At 32.0% G+C, this 21,295-nt stretch overlaps 1 protein-coding gene across 50 annotated transcripts in view; it reads left to right on the forward strand.

Moving 5' to 3' along the window:
• The window catches only part of RIMS1 (regulating synaptic membrane exocytosis 1), a 443,759-nt gene that overhangs the window by 334,965 nt on the left and 87,499 nt on the right, over positions 1-21,295 (forward strand). For 23 of the 50 annotated variants that reach the window (XM_033103251.1, XM_033103223.1, XM_033103224.1 and 20 more), the window contains 2 exons: positions 5,542-5,654; positions 20,143-20,255. In XM_033103251.1, coding sequence (XP_032959142.1) covers positions 5,542-5,654; positions 20,143-20,255 — 226 coding nt within the window. Of the gene's footprint in view, positions 1-5,541; positions 5,655-9,552; positions 9,583-20,142; positions 20,256-21,295 lie in introns of all 50 variants that reach the window. The other 27 variants (XM_033103252.1, XM_033103253.1, XM_033103256.1 and 24 more) reach the window with 2 other exon arrangements.

Below are 21,295 nucleotides of genomic sequence, written 5' to 3' on the forward strand. Positions count from 1 at the left end.
CTCTTCATCCTACCTGGGGGATGTTTTGTCAGGACTAGTATTAAGAATTACTTGCATGTCCAAGGTGTCTGGTAAGGAACCTCTAAATCCTTGGAATTTTCTGAGTGTCTTTATTATTCACCATGAGCACCTGGGACCATACCTGAGTTTATGCAAGGAGATCACTCAGAATAGGCGCTGACCACGCCAGAAAGACCAACCATGTGATTAGAGAACTGGGCCCTTGAGCCAGGTGAAATCAGCCTGACCTCTGGGGAAGGGAGGGGGCTAAGGGACTGAGTTCAATCATGTGGCCAATGAGTTAGTCAATCACCCTATATGAAGAAACCCTAATAAGAACTCTGAACACTGAAGCTCAGGTGAACTCCCTGGTTAGTGACACACATCAGTGTGCCAGGAGGGAAATATGTCCTGAGGACACAGAAGCTTCAAGTTCGGGACCCTTCCAGGCCTCTTCCTATATGTCTCTGCATTAGGCTGGTCCTGATTTGTATCATTTCTAGTAAAACTCTGTCATACAGTAGGGAAAAAAAAGAATTACTTGCATATGCATTTTACGTTGTTCCGGTGCTATTGGAAAGAGCCTGTGTAGGCCTGTAATCGCCTGTACAGGAGAGACCATTTCAAAGATTTGACCTTAGGTACTAGATGAATGTTCATCCTTTAAAAAGTCGAAAAGAAACAAAAAGAAAGAAACACCTCAGAACTATAATTTTAAGTTGCAATAGAAGCAATTTAATGCAAGTCTATTTGCAACAACAGAACTATCTGAGTAACAACCTAAGGGTTTGGTGACAAATGTGTTTTACTTATGTTCAAGTCTTAAACACTAGTCTTAGGTAAAGAGAATAGCCATGGATTGAACTCAGTGGTAAACATTTAGATATGCATTTGGAGATGGTGAACTAAAGTCAGACATAGTTAGGTTTGAATTAGGATTTTGCTCTAGAAGTCTCATTGTTTTTGTTTTAAAAATATGAGATATGTATAGACATATTTAGCAGAACAGGTATTCATTAAATACAATTTTCCATATATTTTGTTCCTACAAACTATCAGAAGACGATTTTATCAAATATTGCTAAACAATTTGATACTTGGACATATATTTATATTTTATCTTACACAATTAACAATGTATCCAGGGATGTGAAATTACCATTTTTCATCTCATGACAGAGAAACAAATCCTCTCAATAGGCAGACAAAGGAACAAGTTGGAGATCCACAGCCCTGTTGGATCCTGCTTTACCACATGTTAGTGCTTTGTCTTTTTGCAAGTAATTCTATGATCCTCAGTTTCCCAGCTATAAAATAGGAGTAATAACACTTCTCAGAGCTATTGTGAGAATACAAAAACAGAACATATGTATGTGTGTGTATATATATAGACACATATACGCAGCATACGTACATACATATAGACACACGTATCTTCAGTGCCTGGCGTGTATAGATGGCTCCATGCTCAATAAAGAATAGTTGTTGCTATCATTTTACTTATCCCTAATTCACTCCCTGTTCCAATCTCTAATATGGTTGTTCATAATCTTTTTCATTCTTACATCCTTAACTTTCCTAGCACATCCCATTTCATTGAAAAGATCCAGGCTTGACATCCTGGATTCTCTCAACATTTCATTCCTGTACCTCAGAATTTCTTGATTAATGTTTCTTTCCACTTGTCTAATACAAACTGTACTTGGGTCCATTATCTCTCATCTCCAAAAACTTGCTCTTCTCTCTTCAAGTTCTGCATTTTCACTCTCCTCAGTTTCCCTGCCGGTCATTCAGCCTTACTGCCCCGCTCCTGTCTTCCTTAGGCAAAGGGGTTTTCTATGCCTCCCCTTTCAGTCTGTGCCTCCATACTTGTTATAGTTTGGGGACAGAAACTGTTTTGTTATTATTGGACTTTTAGTTCATATTAAAGAAAAAAATGGATCTGGTGGTAAATGATTAACCTCCAACAGTACGAGCTGTTTTCGGGCATTAAACTTCCGTGGCTTGGGAGACGAGAATACTTAGTCACGTGGCCTCAGTCTGTAAGACACTCACCTAGAAAGCCATTTATTTGCCCCTGAAATTGCTTTTTATACTTTTGCTATTTAGTTTGGTGCCACCTACGGTCCACCTAAATTATTCACGTTTCAGGTCACATTGAAATAGTACTTTCAGTGCTTATGGATTGTATTAAGGAATAAAACAAGGTTTTAGGGAAGTTGCAAGATCCATTAAAGTTCTCAGTACTAGGGTGAATACTGTAGTATTCAATTTTCAAACCACATTTCGAAAGTGTATTATGAACAAGGAAAGCTTGAAATTTGTTCTCATATAATGGCTTTTAAAGAGTAATAGATAAAAACTCGTTCTTTATAATTGGAAAGGATTTGATCATGCAATCCTTTCCATATAAATTAACTCTGTAGAGTTGAATTAAGTCAAAAGTTAATTCAGAATGAATGAACTGTTTTGATATCTAGAGTATTGTCAGTACTTTTTTAATTTGGAAATCACGGTGACAGCCCAGGTTTTGGGATCTGCAATAGGGTCTAATAAAGCCTTAATCCAGACTTCAAGAAGATAAAATGCATATTGAAGACCTAAGGTGTGTTTTTGTATTCTCTAAAACCTGGTATTTTTCCATTTTATTATTCTAAAATAAAGGAAATACCCTGAAACAAAATAATTATAGCTGTGAAAATCATTTTACTTAAAAGAGACATTGTCAATCCGAATACAAGTTGAATACAGCACTAAATAATTAATGTGCTTCCTGTGATTAATACGTATTCTTTTCTCTCACACACTTTAAATTACTTAATTGAATTTTACAACATTGTTTTAAAAATGATGAGCTAACAGAAAAGCGAAAAAAAAATGATGAGCTGTCATTCCATTGCTTCTGTCACTGTGAAAAATAATGCATATTAGGTTTTAAGTGTGCATTTTATTTAAAATACATACTGAAAATGGCAAAAACATATCTGTTTTAAAGAAACGTATATACAGTCATCCCCCCTTATCCCTGGAGGATACAATCCAAGATTCTCAGTGGGTGCCTGAAACTGTGAATAGTACAGAACCCTAGATATACTATGTTTTTACCTATAGGTAAATACCTATGATAAAGTTTAACTTATAAATTAGGTACAGTAAGAGATTAGCAACAGTAACTAATAATAAAATAGAATAATTATAATATACTGTAATAAAATTATGTGAATGTAGTGTCTCTCTCTCTCACTCTCAATCTCTCTCTCATAATCCATCTGATAAGCAAGGTGGCTACTAAATGGCTAATAGGCAGGTAACATATACAATGTGGATATGCTGGACAAAGGGGTGATTCACGTCCTGGGTGGGATGGAGTGGGAGGGCATGAGATTCCATACACTACTCAGAATGTGTACAATTTAAAACTTGTAAATAGTTTATTTCTGGAATTTTCCATTTACTATTTTGACCGTGGTTTACTGGGTAATTGAAACTATAGAAAGCAAAACTGCAGGTAAGGGGAACTACTGTATATATAAACATTAGTTTTTAATTCTTAATCCTTAATTCATAAATTGGCTTCATAATAATTTTGAACACGATATTGAGATAACTGTCACTATATGGATAAATACAATTGGAGATACTTTCATACCTTGAAGGACATGTTTTTATCCATATATCAGCCTTATGCATTTAGTGAATTCTATAATGAAGCATTCTTCATCTTATTATATCATTTTAATTTGTTGGTCTGCTTAAATTAACCTCAGAAAGCATCTTCCTTTTGCTGTCTATTTGGCATAGACTTTCTTATTGAAGAATAAATTATGAACATTGCAAAAATGCACACAAAGTTCTACAGTGCTTTATTTCTGCTTGAAGGCAGGTGCTTGAAGTATCCCTGTGTTCATTATTCTAATCATATCCACTCACTTTATTAGGTATTTTTATTGAGCTCTTGCTCTCTGTGCAGCTATGATCCAGACACTAGAGATACAAAGTAAAAAATCAGAGATGGAAGTCTCTGTCCCTGTGGAACTTCCAAGAGCTTTATTACATTGAAGGAATCTAGAATTGCCCTCCAAAACCACATGGCATGCACATTTGCGATAACTCGTCAGTCTGAATTGAATTCCATTTCAGTAACTGTGTGATGGGTTTTCTTCTGGTGTTTAAAATCAGTGTCTTGTAAGAATAACCGGATGTTCCTTGGACAGATGTGTTGGTATCAAAGTTAATGTGAACCTGCTGACTGAAGATCTTTTTTGACCCTAATGTTTTAGGGTTCTCCCACCATGTCTTTCTAGAAGGGGATACGCAGCCCTAAGAGCGACTGATCAGCCAGTCCTTAGGGGAAAACATCCCCCTCGCTCAAGGTCGAGTGAGCACTCTAGTGTCAGAACACTGTGTTCTGTCCACCACCTTGCCCCCGGAGGGTCGGCGCCACCTTCTCCGCTTCTAACCAGGTCGCTATTCAGTGTCCAGCCCAGCATTCATGTCCTGCCTCCGGGTGTTGATGTGGTGTTGTAACTTCCTGAGCACTCGATGCTTCCACTCATTATGACACCATAATTTTTAATCCTTTCTCTGTGACACTTAAACCTCTCCCACATCCTCTATTACTTGCATCTATCTTCACTGTGCTGGTGGTATTCTATAGTTCCTGCCAATTAGCTATCATTGAAAATTCAATTTGGCTGTGTTCTGTCCTTCCATCTGTTTGTGACATATTCATATATGCATATATTTTTTTTAAATTATGTGAAGTGATTCATAAGAAATTACCTGGAATTATATGTGTATTTGCCTTAAAAAGTATAAGGAATATTTTTAAAACAAGTGTCATCTGTGTTCAGTAAAACCTTAGTTTTCAAGTTCTTTAGTTAAAAACAAACGTTTGCATGCCAACAGATGGAGATGAGCTTACTTCTAGGAGTACAGAAGTAATGTATCTGCATGCTTCTCAAATTTTTATTTGTAATTTTGATCCTTGCGTCAGTATATTTTATAGCATGTGCCCAAGGTTATTTTTTTAAATATGTTTCAAGATTTTTCCCATTTAAAAATAAAGTCCAAGTAATTGGAAATTTATAAAAAAGTTTGCAGCTAGAACTGTTCTTATCATTTAAATAAATTCAGATAGAAATTCAATAGTAGCAATGGCTTTAATAGTAGCAATTTAGGCAATAGACTTTCTTAACTAATTTACCCATGTTGTTAAGATTCAGAGGCTGGAAGTAAGAGATACCTAATAGAAAACTTCAACTTCACAGAAAGTTAATGAAAAGAAGTGAGTCCACTTCTTCCCAGTTCAGGAATTCATATGCAGAAGTATTTAAGACAGACATAGCCCTGTCTCTTTTAGCCCTTTTTTGAAATATTCCTTTTACACATATTATAAAAAAGTGTTTGATTTTGCTTCCAAAGACCTAGTTAGGGGGTTTATATCTGTATTAATAATAATAGGAAGGAGGAAAAGATTTTTGTCACAGCCTCTTGGGATTTCATCATTTCATTTCCCACCCCTTTGTTTTTTACCCACAGAATGCACCGACAAGGCAGCCCCACCCATTCTCCTCCCGCAGACACATCCTTCAGCAGTCGCAGGGGAAGACAGCTCCCACAAGTGCCCGTGAGAAGCGGCAGTATAGAACAAGGTATCCGATAAAGAGAGATCATTGTGCAATAATCGTGGATTTGAGAACCACCTCTTTCTATGCTTCTTTTAGTAAATGAGTAGTATTTTGATCGTATGTAATTTGCTGAATCCTAAGAATTTAAGTTTCTTAGAATTTTATTTCCAGCGCCGTGTTATAATGGCTCATGACATATACTCTGTTTTTGCTGAGTGAGTGAATGAATGGCTTTTAGATGGTTAACTAATAGAACAGAATGAGCCCTAGAGATACCTTTGTTCAAAGAACAAAGAAAATAAAAACTTAAAAACCTCAGTACAACATGAAATATTGTGTTAAAAGAAGACTTATTTAGCCTTGTTTTTAATTGTTTTCTTGATGAAACACTCGATCACTATTGAAAACTTTACTAGTGTTTTTTTTAAATTATTTGCAATATCTTTTGTCTTTTATATAAATTTAACGATAAATGACAGCACATGTTTTAATATTTTGTTGACAGTTCATGTTACTTAAAATTTCCTTATGTTAAACATATACACACCTTTATTTTCCAGTTGGGGGGCGGGGGGTTGTTTCAATAATGGAAATTAAATTCCCTAAACTACAGGGACTAGATGATTTAAATACTGGATTAAAATAGTTACTGTTTTCTTCATGTGACCCAAGGTGCTATCCCATTTCTCAGTAGGTGAAATGATCTGTTATCTGTATAGGTTATCACATAAATCTCACTAGGGATTCGTTAAGCAATTTACTGAAATAATTTTTAATTTGGGGTTGTAATATAAATGCAGTGGACTTATATTTAAAACATGTATTGAAAGTCTTAATTTGTCTGAAACAACTGAAAGGTTAACATTTTGGATGTTTTTTTTTCTACAGTGCTGGTTGTTGCTGATGTTTACTTGTATTTCATTCTGTTTTGAGGGTGCTGGGTACCTGCTTTACTCACATAATTGAAATGCTGTACTGAATGTATCCCAAAAAATGTTAAAGATCTAGGAAGATAAATACATTGTTTCAAAGACTGATATGGCAGAGTTTATAAGCAGAACCTTGGTTATAGAAAAATTAGTGTAGATTTTTAAGAAGCATCAACTTATTGATAGATTAATGCTGATACAGTAAACTCTGGATTTGTATTATTTTTTAAACTTATACATCCTGTTGATATATCATGTTTTAATATGCAGGGTTGTTTTAAGGATATTCATTTAGTTAATCAGGAAAATACGAGGCTATGTGAAACTCTGACTTTCTTTTCTAAAATAGTAATTAGTCACTGGAATTCTCAATTCATACTGTTTAACAAACTTTCTTTTCTCTTTTCTGGGAACATTTTGAGAAGATAATTCAAGATTAATGTTATTAAGAATGTAATTAGTAATACCCTAGAAGAAATTGTTTTAAAATTTACTTTTAAAAAAATTGGTGTTTATTTAAATTGTCCCTTCGTGACTTCCTGTTGCACAACTAAACCAACTGCAAATTCTGGTGTTAGCTACAAAATTAGTGTTACTGGCCATGTTTTGCTAAAGATTGATATTCAAAAAGTCATGTGTTCCTAAAATTCTTTGCATTTCCTCCAGTTGCTGAAACATTTAAGATTCAAAAGCATGTAAGGGTACTGCATGTAACTCTCATATAGTGAAATTACAGTTATATTATTTTTGTACAAATAATAATTGCTTCTATGAGATCAGTTGGATTGTATGCTGGATTTTGTTTTTTTAAAAAGTTCGTGTTCTATTGTTAATATCAACATTACTGTTTATGCTATTCATATTCACAGTTGTCTTTCAGAGAAATCATCAATTTATAAGGATTGAATTGAGGTGGGAAGAAAGGAGTGACTGAGGATGAAATTGATGGAGTTATTTTGTTATTTAATATCACAGATACACTAGTAAATCACTAGTAAACACTTGTTATTTGAAGTTCCTCAAATTTACGGTTATATAGATACAAACTTTAAAAAATATAACAACATGTATTATTATATCTCAGTGCTCTTCTATAATTAAAATAAATTTGGTTTAGTTTATGATGTTAATATGTGCTTTGGGACTTTTGGTAAATGATGATACTATCCTGTCATCTTATTATGGATTTATTTCAAATTGAATAGTTCATATGTCGTCTTTATATATCCTAAAATATGTTTTTAAAAGTAAACTTCTAATTTGATTCGTGGGATAGACAGAATTTAGCATGTTCTGTTTAATATTGATTTCATTGTTATTCTTAGGGCTCTAGAATTACCTTTTTTTCTTTTGATATTATTTGTTAAACTTTAGTTCTATCTTCTTTGATGATTAATGCAGTTTTTTTTGTAATTGATTAAGGTTCTAGTGCATTTGCCTTCCTTCCTTCCAGTCTTTTTTGTTTGTGGTTTTTTGTTTGTTTGTTTGTATTTTAACAAAGGGTAATTTTCCTTTTTAAAAAAATAATAGAGTTAATAAGCAGTTGATTCTAAAGAGCAAATATTTCAAACAGTTTAGATTCCTGGATAGTGATACAACTTCTTGTTGAACTTATAATTTTATTCATACACAGTTTCTGGGTACAGTTATCTACATTATTGTGTTTAGGATGTATTCTGAGATGATTAGCTTGTTTGACTGGATGCATGCTTTTTTTTTCCCTATAATTCAGTTTTACTGCACTCTCTTTATACCATAAAAGCAATATGTATTATGTTAAAGGCTATTACATCATTTGAAAATACATTTCACTTAATTTTTGACAAATTATTTCACAATTTCTTTTAAAAGTTAGGAATGCTAGCCTATTTTCTACATAAAATATATTATGTTAAAGTATAGTTAGGGAGAAAGAAGAGAGGTGATTACAATACAGATTTTGAGGTAAAGTAGCTGAAAAAAATAGCCTTAAAACTTAGGTAACTTAAATGGTATGTGATAATTGAGAGAAAAGACTTCCAAGAAATTTCTCTGGTTATATTCCAATGTTGTATTCCAGTGTAGCTCTTATGTAGAGAAAAGCTTGAAAACAGCATAATTGGTTACATAAAAATGTTGTACAGTTTTCTGAAACAAGGTGATCTTTTTTGTGTGTTCAACAGGATGTCTTTTAAAGAAGTATTTAAAGATCATTCATAAATTAGCACTTGTGTGACAGCTATGTTTTATGTGTTCGATTATATCTCCTACCTGTACCTCTAATGATATTCCCCTTCAGAAATATCTAGATAGGCCATTATTTCACAGTAAATAGTGTGCCAACAAGGAGGTTGATATAAAGCTTTATGAAATGCTTAGGAAATAATAGTCTCCAAAAACCAATTTCACCTTGAGATATTTTAGCATAACTAGAGAAGAAAGAAAGGATTACTTAAATTAGAATGTATTTTTCCCATGTGGAAAATGTTATAGAATATTTTTCACAGTGAAAAGAAAATGACTACTTCTAGTAAAAAAAAAAATAGAGTTTATTTGTTCATCTATTATATTAAATTTCAAATTATCTGAAATACTATCATTATTGAAATAAAAATGTTAGTTATGAGTATTAAATATTCTTTTAAGTACATTTACAATAAAAAGTCAAATGTATTAAAATTAAATATTTTTAGTAAAATTGGTGTTGAAATATTTTTTAATTCTTAAAAGGCAAGAAAAAATACCACAAAATATACTTTTCAAATGCCAAATGTATTAATTTCTCAATATTTCTGTTTTTATTTTAAATCTCTAAATTGTTGTATTCATTATTTCCTTAATTAATTTAAAGCATATTTGAGACTTCCTCATGGTTTGTCATTGTAACATGTCACATTATGTTAATGCATTTTTATTCACATACCATTGTGTTGATTCACATTTCCATGTCTAACTGTAAATTTGCTGATTTCTTTCTTTTGTTTCCATCATTATGTGCATTTAATTCATTGAAGAACAAGAAAAATATAACTCTTCCACAAAAGGTAAATATTAATGTAACTTTTTAACCATTTAATATTGTTCCTTACATAATATATGAGAGTTATATAACTGTATTTATTGAAATAATGAGCAAAATTATTTAACAAAATCCCTGCAATTATTTTGTAGGGCATTTTGGTATTAATTATTTTGTATTGTGAGCAGTTCACATCAAAGAAGTAACTATTGAAATTAAGAATTTTTGCTTCAAAATTTATCCCCACTGACAGCTAGGAAACAATTCTTTTTGGAAAAAAATAACATTTTTTTGTATGTTCTTGTTTATTTGTTTGCATTCCCCTGCTCTCATAAAGGATTTAATTCTTGCCTTCTGTTCAGGGTAATGTCTGGTACAATGAAGTGGAAAATCCCTGGATTTTCCCTTCCAGACAGCAGTAAGCTGAACAAATGTTTGGTCCCCACTGCAGTCTTGCATCTGAGAAGTAGCTGCTCCAATGATACTCCTCATGGCCTCGATATTGTTATAATGCCCATCAAGTCTGTCTTCCTAAGGGACGTAGGTGGGAAACGTCAGCCTGCTAGTACGCACAGTGCTGGCATACTATCTTATCGTCTTTTGGATAACGTTTGATTTTTGGTCTTTGGACTGGAGTTTCAAGTAGATGCACATCTCATCCCACTCTCATGTACCACCCACACCAACCGTTTCCTATTCTGTGTTATTGTCGTCCTGGTAATCAAATATTTGAACATGAGCTCTCTCTTAATGAAATAAGATTAATAACATTTAAAAATTATGTAATGCTTTATAGTTAATAGAAGTACATGTACTCAATATTTGTGGATTAATGATTGGATCTATTTATTGTCCTTAGTAACCCTAAAAGTGAGTCCTGAGAGTAGCATCGTCTCTATTAGGAATGATGAAACTCAAATTCAGAGAGTTTAAAGAGATTTACCCATCCACACTGCTGATGAGTAGTAGACTATAAGCTAGGTCTCTTATCTTTTACTTCCTTTCACTATACTTTAGTGGATCCTATTTTGATAGGCACAAATCCCAAATATCCCTAACAACTAATACATATATTGAGGTGTGTGTTACATATCTCAGTGTTACAGCATGAAAATGGGAGATAATATTCAATTACTTACTTTAGTTTGAATTTACAAAAATATATTTATATTCTGGCATGTGATATATATTCTAGCATAGTACCTGACACAGTAGGCAATAAATATATATTAATAAAAAATAAAACACTATTCAATTTAATTAAGATGTTTTGGTCCCTAGGTTTTGCATACATTTCTTGTCATCCTGCGTTTTAAATTCAGGTACCAGAAACACAACTTTATATTCAGTAGTGCAAAAATGACCAATGCCTTTGTACCTAGATTCAGAAGAAGAATTTTTTTGGATTTGCAATACAAATTTTAGTATAATAAAGCATTAAAGTTTTATATTAATGGGTCATGACCTAATTCATTTATCCAAAAGAAAGAAAAATATAATAATTCTTCATTTAGAGCTCTTAAATATGTATTATTATTAGACAAAGCCCATAATTACATAATCAGAACAAAACAAAATCCCTAAGTGGTACAGTCGAAAGTCTGTAGGAAGTATGCACATTTAGTGGCTCCTTGCAAGGATGTCAGATTGTTACATTTTTATTGGGTCGTTGTGTCCTGGCTGAAAGGTGTCCCCACTCTGCCAAGAATTCCATGGACATAGGATGTGGATGTGCTTCACAGAATGGACCACATGTCTGAAAACAACCAAAGAGGCACCTCCCAAAAATGCATCCAGGCAAGGCAGTGGATGGTACACCTCCAGAGGATTTCAGGGAGCACTGCTTAGCCACGAAAAGTTTGAAAAGACCAGAAAGGTTCGAAGCCAAGTTCAAGGAATTTTTTTTCAGTCAAATTTTAGGCTCACTTACTCCATAAGAAAGAAAAAAAATGTTTTACATAGAATCCCTTCTGTTCTGCTGTGAGCTGATCTTTCCTGGGCTCAACATATTGGAGATTTAACTTCCTTGAATGCTCACTAGATAGATGAGAACTGGGACACGCTGAGCCTAGCTGACAGTACAGGCTCCAGGAGCTCCTAGTAAGATCTTGTTTTCGATGACTGGTAGATGAACTTGTGGAACAACCAATGGTCCCAGTTTGTAGAGGACTGAGAGTTTCCCGAGATGCGAGACTTGCAGTGCTTAAACCAGGCAACCTGGGACCTTTGGTCACCCTACCTGTAGGGGAGCAGCATATACTTTTCCAGTGTATACATTTGTAAAGCAGATGTCTGAAGCATATAAAGAGAGATGTGAAATACTATTAATATTTTAATGATAAATAGAATTTGAGCAATTACTCCATGTCAATGACTGTACTAAGAGTGTTACGTGTTTATCTCATAATTTTACAACAACCTGAGACATTACTATTGATATCCTCATTTTCTAACTGAGAAAGCTTAAGCTTAGAAAAATTAAAAGCGTGGCTTTTTATCAGTCATACATGTGGTAAGTGGTGGAATAGGGAACAAGCTTCTAGCCTCACTCCAAAGACCTTGTTCTTAACCACTTTGCTCTACAGGGTCTCCCACATTCAGATAGCATTGACTGAGTATCTATTGTGCCTGCATACTGCATAATTATGGTAACAACACATGCACAGCTGTGTGGAGGGTATTATTACCTAATTTATAGTAAGAGAATCAAAGGGATTAAGTGGATTGCCTAAGTCAACAAAGCTGTTGCCAGGCAGATTATGACTCCACAGCTCATGCCCTGTCCACTGTCCTATGTTGCTGTGACATCCACCACTCACAATACCAGGACTTTGAAGAGGCCCAATTAGGGGTCCTACCTCCCCCTGATGACAGGATTTTTCACCATTCAACTAAATATTCTAATACCGGGCTTGCCCCTCCATGGCCACACAGCTGGAGAAAACAAAACTGGTGTATTTGAATAAAGGCAACACATCCTTAGGGTTGAAAAGTTAACTGAGGAACTATAAAAGTTCATACCATATTATTTACCTTTTACCTCCCACTTTTATGTTAAAAGCTGAGAGACCATATAATTTTACGCTTCACAAACTGCTTTGTAGGCATATTTTAAACTATTCATTCTAAAAGTAAGCCAATTTTTCCATCTCTGCTACATTTCTTGGACAGTTTTAAAGAGCCCATGAATGTAGTTTGGGGGCATCGAAATAATGATATAAGAAGATCAAAACAGAACCAGAAATTAAATGACTTCAAGGTGAGAGAAAAAATATTATTATCATAATAAGTTTCTAATTTATATGCCTTTAGATAATATTTCTTAAGTGCATTAACTTTTGGCTTTTGGAAGCAATTTTAAATTATAACAAAACACTTCATATCTTTTCTACAAATATGAATTTTCTTACTCATAAAAAATGTGTAATGTACATACACAGAGAATAAAAGGTCATTAGATTTCAAGTGATTAAATGATTTGAACAGGAGCAAAGAGTTAATAGCATTTGTTGCTTTTTGTTTTCCTGTTTCACTAATAAAATTTGTAATTATTGTAACAAGGTAATAGGGGACATTTAAGAATTGTCTGTAGTCAAGTATATTTTTAAGTACAGGTTTCTGTTAAAAATGTTCAAATAAATTACCTGTAGGTTTCTTCTTGAAATATTGACAAGAATAGTTTGAATGCTAAGTCATATAAACTATAATTGTTATGGAACTATTAGCATTAACCTCATTTAGATGCAATTTTAGTAGTATACTATGGCTGTGAAACACATGATAGAAACAAATATGTAATGAGATTTTTGCTAGAATATGTAAACTATTTTGTATATTCTTTGAAATCATCATTAATCATTATTAATAATCAGTCAGACAGCATTATTTTAACTGTCATTAAGTAGAAAAGGATTTCTATTTTATTTACATTTTTATTAGATGCATATTTATTAGATGCATATTAAGCCAGGTGATTCATTTCCTGTTATTGTATGTTAAGATTTCAAAGGTTTAAGTTTCTTAACCTTCTAGGGCAATGCTTTTCCTGAACACTTCTAATGAATATTTATTAACGTTCATTCATAAATATTTAGAGCTCCATTAGTAAATGTTTTTAATTTATCCATTTGTTTTTTGCCACAAATCCATGAATATAGTCATTCTGGTCTTCTCATTAAACTTAAGAGACATAGAGGGTGAAGCAACTCATATAAAACAATTTAGAACTCTTGGTTTTCCCTCTATTTTCCCATTCTGCTGAGTCAAATGTGGTTATTTCTAACAGCATTACAGGCTCTTAAATTTTCAAAATATTTAACATTTAAAATCAACCAAACCTCAACTTGCAAGAAGTGCTCTGTTGAGTTAATGCATTGTTACCCCTTTGTTCCTGGAATCTGTGGGGGAAAAGGCTGAGGAAAAGAGAAGGCAGACAGATGTCTAGCCATGGATAGGCTTTTTGATTATTTTCCCCTTTAAAGGGTGTATATGTCCCCTAAATAGTGTAATATTTCTTACAAATTTTACAGAAAAAGGGAAAAGACTGTCAACAAATTAATGTTGAATTTAGCTTTTATGCCACACCGAGCCTTTCAAGATAGATTCTATTAACACCAGTGTAATTGGAATAATGAAAAAATATGGTTAAACATATTAGAGATTACTTGGGATAAACAGCATGACCCCAGGGAATGATTTTGTTATTTCCCCAGAGAAACCTTAATTACATGGGCTGCTCTTCACAAAGATATTTGAAGAAGAGCGTCATAAGCAGGCACTTCTATACCAATACACAGGTTATTTTCATTAAAAGCCCTTAAAAACAATGAGCTGTTTCCACTTAATGCGTATTATTTACTTGTTGCATTTTATGGTTCTCATGCTAGATAGACGTTATCTTTATTTTCTGTTTATATTATTATAGCATAATCCTTAACATCCGAAAGAATCATAAAAAGGTATGAAGAAATTAGGCAGAATTTGGCACTTATCTACCCTTGCAAATTGAAATGCATTTTATTCTAGGAAAATGACACAGAACTTGGACATTTCTGTATAGTCAAAATATTTTAAAATTTTAATTTTTATGTATATATACGATATATGTGTTTGGAGGGGTAGAGTGTATCTAAGTATTATATCAAAGTTGCTTACTACAGTTGTACTCATAGAAGTCCAAAAATAAGGATGAACATGCAAGGAAGACATTATCTTTTAATTAGGAAGAAAAAAAAACACTAAAGAATAACGTAAACTACAATGGTGAATATATTCTCCATTAACATACATAGTGTTGGTAAATTGGCAAATGCTGGAAATTAGGTAATAGACGAAGTCATAATTTTCCATTTTTTGAAAATGAGAAAAATAGAAATACCAATACCCTACTGTACTAATATTAAAATCAGAGACTACAACCGCAGGAGGTTACTCTAAACAATCTCTTCACTTTCCAAATAAAAACTCTATAGAGGACAGAGATACGGGGAATTGATCAAGGCAGAACTGATGAACTGATAAGTGGTTGATGGGTCTAAGACTCCAATCCATGCCTAGCCGTTCCCAGTTCTGGGTTTTAACCCTGTCGCCACATTGTGTCCAGGTTTTTGGAGAATGTCCATCTTAACAATTCATATTCCTCTAAAGTCTAAAAAACTGTGAATAGAGACTAGTATTACATGTTGAATTTTCAAATATCAAACCATCTATCTTTCTATTCAAGTTTTGTGTTGTTTATGCTAGTTACAGCCTCAATTAGCTAATTTTTTTCATCTTTTATTACTTTTTTTTAATCTCTCTGTTTCACAGATGTTGTTTCTTGTATTCGAGTTCCCACTATCAGTGATTTTTTTTAAATAAAATGCATCAGAGAGGATTTTTTTTCAGTGCTGTCAATAACTGAGGTATTCATTCATGTCTTTCACTCAACCTGATAGTTTCCACATATGTGATCATTTACCATTGCTCTTTTTCTGTGACACTCATTGGAGCAACAATGAGGCTCTACTGTCACCAAACTCTTCATTGTATGGCTATACAGTGAGGAAGCACAAGCATTAATTTTCCTTTTCGTGCAGTGGGATAGCACATTCGTTAACTAGACTAGTTTACCCTGCCCAGATATTACCGTGTATCACTTTTGACACATGTACTAGCTAACTCTGTTACAAAATAAAATACTCATATTCTTTTTTCTTAGATATACTTCAAAACATAGAAATTTTTGTTTCTGTTTTCTTTTACACATATTTCACCTAAATTACTTGAAAATATTAGAAACTTGAACAATATATGGTATGGATTTATTTTGCCTATAAGCCGACATTTGAAATTTCAAATTCATGTTAATTTCTAGATGCATAGGGAGAATTATTAAACATTTAAGGAATTTGAGGATCAGATTCATTTTTATGTAATTGTAAATTCCTAAATAAAATTTTAATGTATTTATGAAAGTTTAAATTTTAAATTATAATGACCTGAAATTACACAAAGCTATGACATTGATAATATTTTAAAGCAAATCGTAAATGACTTTTAAGTAAAGGAAGTTTCCCAGAAAATTATATTCTCTTTGGAGGACGTAATTCTATAGTAATTTTTGTGTGATGGATTAAGGAAAATTTATTAAAGATCCTTAAGCTTCTTTTTTTAAGTCATAGAATTCTTTAATAATCTTATAAAAGAAATAGAGAAAAATCCATGTAGGCACAAACAACATTTGCACATGATTCCACCTTGTTCATAGATTCATCTAAGATTAACCATAACAATAGATTAAGAATTTATAGCAAAGCATATAATATGAAAAAAAGAATTATTTTAATGTCTTTAGTTTCAATAATATCTAATACTTTTCATTAGGAAATTGTAATAACTTACATACTTTTAAAATTGTATTTACTTTTCTCACCTTGCATGTTCCAATCAGTTATTCTTTTGAGTTTTGAAGACAAAAATGATTTCACAAGTATGGCTTTAATTTAACCTCTAAAATTAAGCTCCAGTTTTATACTTCCTCAAATGTAGTATTGAATTGATTTTTGACCTATGTAGATTTATCTTGTAAAAAGGCCAGAATTTAGAAACAACAATATACGTAAAGTAAAATTGATCTAAAGAAAATGAGTTATTTTCAATAAATATTTTTAGGTGTATATCTGCTTTTAAAAGCACAATTTATTCAGCATCAAACAGATCATTTAGCTTATAGAAAATATAGTGAAAAATTCCAACTTAAAAACTACTTTTTTAATGAAATTGCAATATTAATTATATTTTAAGGGCTAAGAGAGATGAATGGTATGTTACTGTCACACTGTTTGTAGCAGAAATAGTCTTTAGTTCACATCCTTGTCTTTTGACTGTATTATATATGTAAGCTATAGTTTCATTAAAAGACTAAATGAAATTACACGATAATTATATCTGTAGTAGAAGATGAGAGGGCTTATTGAACTCTCAAGTATGTGGCAGTTTCAAAATTAAAAAAACAAATAAATCCCAAAAGTCCCCCAATTTTTTTTTATATTTTTGTAAAGGAGTAGCAACTGGCATTTTGGTGATTGTGTTAGTTTCCAATATTGCGGACATTCAGAACGTTACTCAAATGAAAATTTCATTCTAGGATTTGTGGTAGAATTGGAAAATATTTTATTCTATATTTTAAGTTTGCTGTTGGCATTAAATTGTTAAAATAATATAAATTGTTCAAATTATCAGTAATCAAGCTTTTCAAAGTAAGATATTTCAGCTCTCTGGTCGGTGGTTAATTTTACTTATAGTGAGAGCTACTCAACAGGTAATCACATTCCAAGGATTCAATTCACTTTTAATCATCACTAAGAATTCATTATTTTCTGTATAAATCATGCACATTAATGGAATCATACCTTCTGGTTCAAATTTGTGATGAATATTCTATTTCAGTTCATAAATTTGTCTTACTACTTATATTGACATACCAATAATCCAGAAAAAAAAATGTCATTTTATTCTACAACATACAGTTGAAAAATAAAATACAAAATAAGCAAAATCTGTAGAAATGTTTAAAAATTTTCCAAATTCACATTGAAGATTGTTCTTTGATATTTATGGAGAAAACTTACTGAAATATGATAACTTGTATAAACAATTTCAGAATACACACTAATCTACATATCATCAAGAAATAATGAGAAACACTAAAAAAAGTGAATTATATGGAATTAGCTGACTTTTTGATATGAGTAAATAAATGTAGTTGTTTGCATTTTGCTTCTTTTCTTGGAATCTGAGAGCAAGTAATGAAGATACATAGCAACTACAGTTTTGCTGTAGAGTCAAAGAGGTCTATTCATGGTTTTGTGTCAATATTAATTTAGAGACTTTATTTGACAGAAGATTTGAACTTTCACTTCTTTAAGAATAAAGATAATATATTAATTTTTTAGAAAATAAAAATAAAGTCATTTAAAACCATTTTAAGATTTATTTTAGTTAGGCTAACCATTGTCTTCCTGTGATTTAGTTTTGAGTTTTGCAAGGTAAAGATTTAAATGCAGACATGTCATGAGCTACGTAATCCTGTTTAGAGAGACAGGGTGTTGTCCTGGCAAGATTAAGTCACCAGAATTGTTTCAGACTGCTTCAGGTCTGTCTGAAAATAATTTTTTCAGTGTCAAGTTAGGCTCTTCCCTAAGAAGTACATGGTACTACTTATAGTGACGGTTGCAAAGCTATGGGCTAATCAATGTCAAAATATTCTTAAAATTAATATTATTTAGTGAGAATATTAAGCTAATATCATTTAAATCTGCTCTTATCCCAAGTGGAGATTGCTTTGAATTGCTTTAAGCTTTAATTATAGAGCCCAACTGATTACAGTTCATCTGTCTTGCTCAAAGCTCAAAGAAAGAGCAAGTAGCCGTAGGCAGAAGACAGAGAACAGATATTTGTATGTTTTCTTGTATTGCATATGGCTTTTTCTAAATATAACTCACATTTTTAATAACTTTGTATCAATTCCTAATTACTCTCAAGTAACATTTTGCTTTATAGTACTCATAATAACTCCTTATATATTATCAAGTAATTACAAAATTTCTGAATGGCTTTTCTCAAGCTCTCCATTGAACTATCCTTTAATCATTAATAGTCATCATTTACTGTCTCTGAAATCAAGATTTTCAAAGCAAGTGTGTGTCTTTGCTTTATTTCACATAACTGTGATGTTAGGGATTGATAGTTTCTTATTTACTGAATTTAAACAAAAGCTAAACATGGAATAATTGGTGCTAAAACTATGATTAAAAACATCTAGCCACAAATTTTAAACTATGTGTTTCTTGGACTTGAACATAGAATAAAAGCTACATATTTACTTAATTTTTAAAGTGGGTGTCAGTGTCTTTTATCAAGGATGATAGGCCCAGGTTTAACCATTTGTCAGTAAGTATTTTTATAGACTTCTTGTAAGAGATAAAATCAACAACACAGTCAATCAGATATATCAACATTTCCATTATCCTTTAAATCATTAGGACCTCTTGGCAGAATCCTCGATTCGTTAATCAGAATTTTTTTTTCTGTTTATGTGTGTATATGCACAACTTAAAAATAAATCTCAGCACTTGTTGAAGAGGTTGAATAGTCTGGGAAGTTGGCAAAAGATAAGTTGTAAAAAGTAAACATAGGACTCATACCACACAGGTATATATTTTGAAGAGTTCACTCAGCACGCAATTGTACCCGTAGCTCTTTTTTCTCCTTTATTGGTAAAAATGTAAAAATTAAAGGCAGGGTCTTGAAGCTAAGCCACTTATGATGGGTTCTGACTTAAAATAACTTACATTTTATTGAAGGCTGTAATTCTTCCCATCTAAACAGTCACACTTGCTACTTAGGAGATTAATAAAGATTTAAATGGAATATGTTTCTTTACATATTATAAATTAAAGAGCTAAAATTTTTATATTACATTTTCAAAGCCTAGGACTCTTTTTATATGTCGTCAGACATAGCCATCAGAAATAGCAAATTTCTCTTAAGTCCAATTTTAAGACTGGCAAATATTCAAGAAAGCTACTGGTATAAATTAATGCTTTAGTAAGAATGCCTCATAAAAGCAGGTTCTTATCAGTGAAAACAGATTTTAGGTGACTAAGCTGAGGATGTTAAGTGGGTGTGTGCATGCACGGAAGCATGTGCATATATGTGTGATGTGTTAAGTATGCATATTTATTTTCTCTATATATGTATATATGACAACCAGTTGATTAAATATAAAACATTTTCACAATTAGATTTTGTTTTACATAATTATTTATGAATGGAATTGAAAATATTTCATAATAGATGAAGAAATAGTGTACTTTTGTTACTAACATTTGTGTTCCCCATTCTGTGTGAGTTGAGTCATGTTCATCTTTAGATTAACAGTGATGGCATTATATTTTCTGCATTTTGTTTAATTTACTAATCATATGTTATTTCTAAACTTCATTTGATTGAAGTCATATCAAAAGCATGAAAGTCTTAAACCATTCAGTTCCTAAAAGGTGCTTCACATGTTTTAATAGGCTTCCATTGTGTGTTTTTGCAGCAAGCTTAGTAGTGGAGGAGCGAACAAGACAGATGAAAATGAAAGTGCATCGATTTAAGCAGACAACAGGGTCTGGTTCTAGTCAAGAACTTGATCGCGAGCAATATTCCAAGGTAAAACTAGTAGTACCCACCAATAGTCTCCCCTTTATAAATGTGCAGTGTGTGTACCAGGTAGGACTAGCAAGCACCAAATTATATGAGAGAAGTTATTCAAATGATAGTCTTGCATCATAAACTCTCTCCTCTTGATATTTTCACAAGATATAACTTTATTAAAACACTGGTTATTAACTTGGATTTCATATTTTTTGTAAAAAGAAGATGTAAATACTTGCTGTTAAAGTCACTAAATGATCGATTGTCAATAGTCCAATTCACATAAATAAGCAAGGCATATAAAAGCATTTTATTGCTTGAATATCATTTAATAGTACATCTAAAATATTAAGTTATAGATTTATAGTCTTAAATACCATTTTAGGTTGATATTCACCATCGTGGTTTGTTACTAAAGGAAAAATTATACAGTGTGAAATTTCTTATTGGTCTGTCTTTGGTAAGAAAAGTAATTGATTTCTAACTCCTAGAAACTGAAATCCACACAAATTGTGCCAATAAACATTTAACATATATTTCAATATTGTTTTGTATGTTAGTTAGTTATAAACTGCTAACATCTAATAATTTTAATTAAAATATGCATAGAATTTTATACTTCATGACATACATATATATTATCTGGTTTATTTAAAAATCTTCTTTTAGAATACTACAAAAGTGATAGCAATTATAGGTGATAGGACAACTTGTGTTATAATTTGATGTCAAGAAGCCTTTTTGGAAGTAATGACCTTTTAGAAATTCAAGATTAAATTAAACTATACTAAATATTGTTAGCTTGAAATATGAACCTAGAAAAATCTAATAATTATTAAAATATAATTAACATACAATATTATATTAGTTTCAGATGTGCAACATAGTTATTCAATATTTAAATGCATAACAAAGTGATCACCACAATAAGTCTAGTAACCATATGATACCATACAAAGACATTACCATATTATTGACTATATTTCACAAAAAGATATATGCATCCCTATGTTCACTGCAGCGTTATTTACAATAGCCAAGATATGGAAGCATCC

This window comes from Rhinolophus ferrumequinum, chromosome 3 (assembly GCF_004115265.2).
Source record: "Rhinolophus ferrumequinum isolate MPI-CBG mRhiFer1 chromosome 3, mRhiFer1_v1.p, whole genome shotgun sequence".
In the NCBI taxonomy this organism is placed as follows: Eukaryota; Metazoa; Chordata; class Mammalia; order Chiroptera; family Rhinolophidae; genus Rhinolophus; species Rhinolophus ferrumequinum.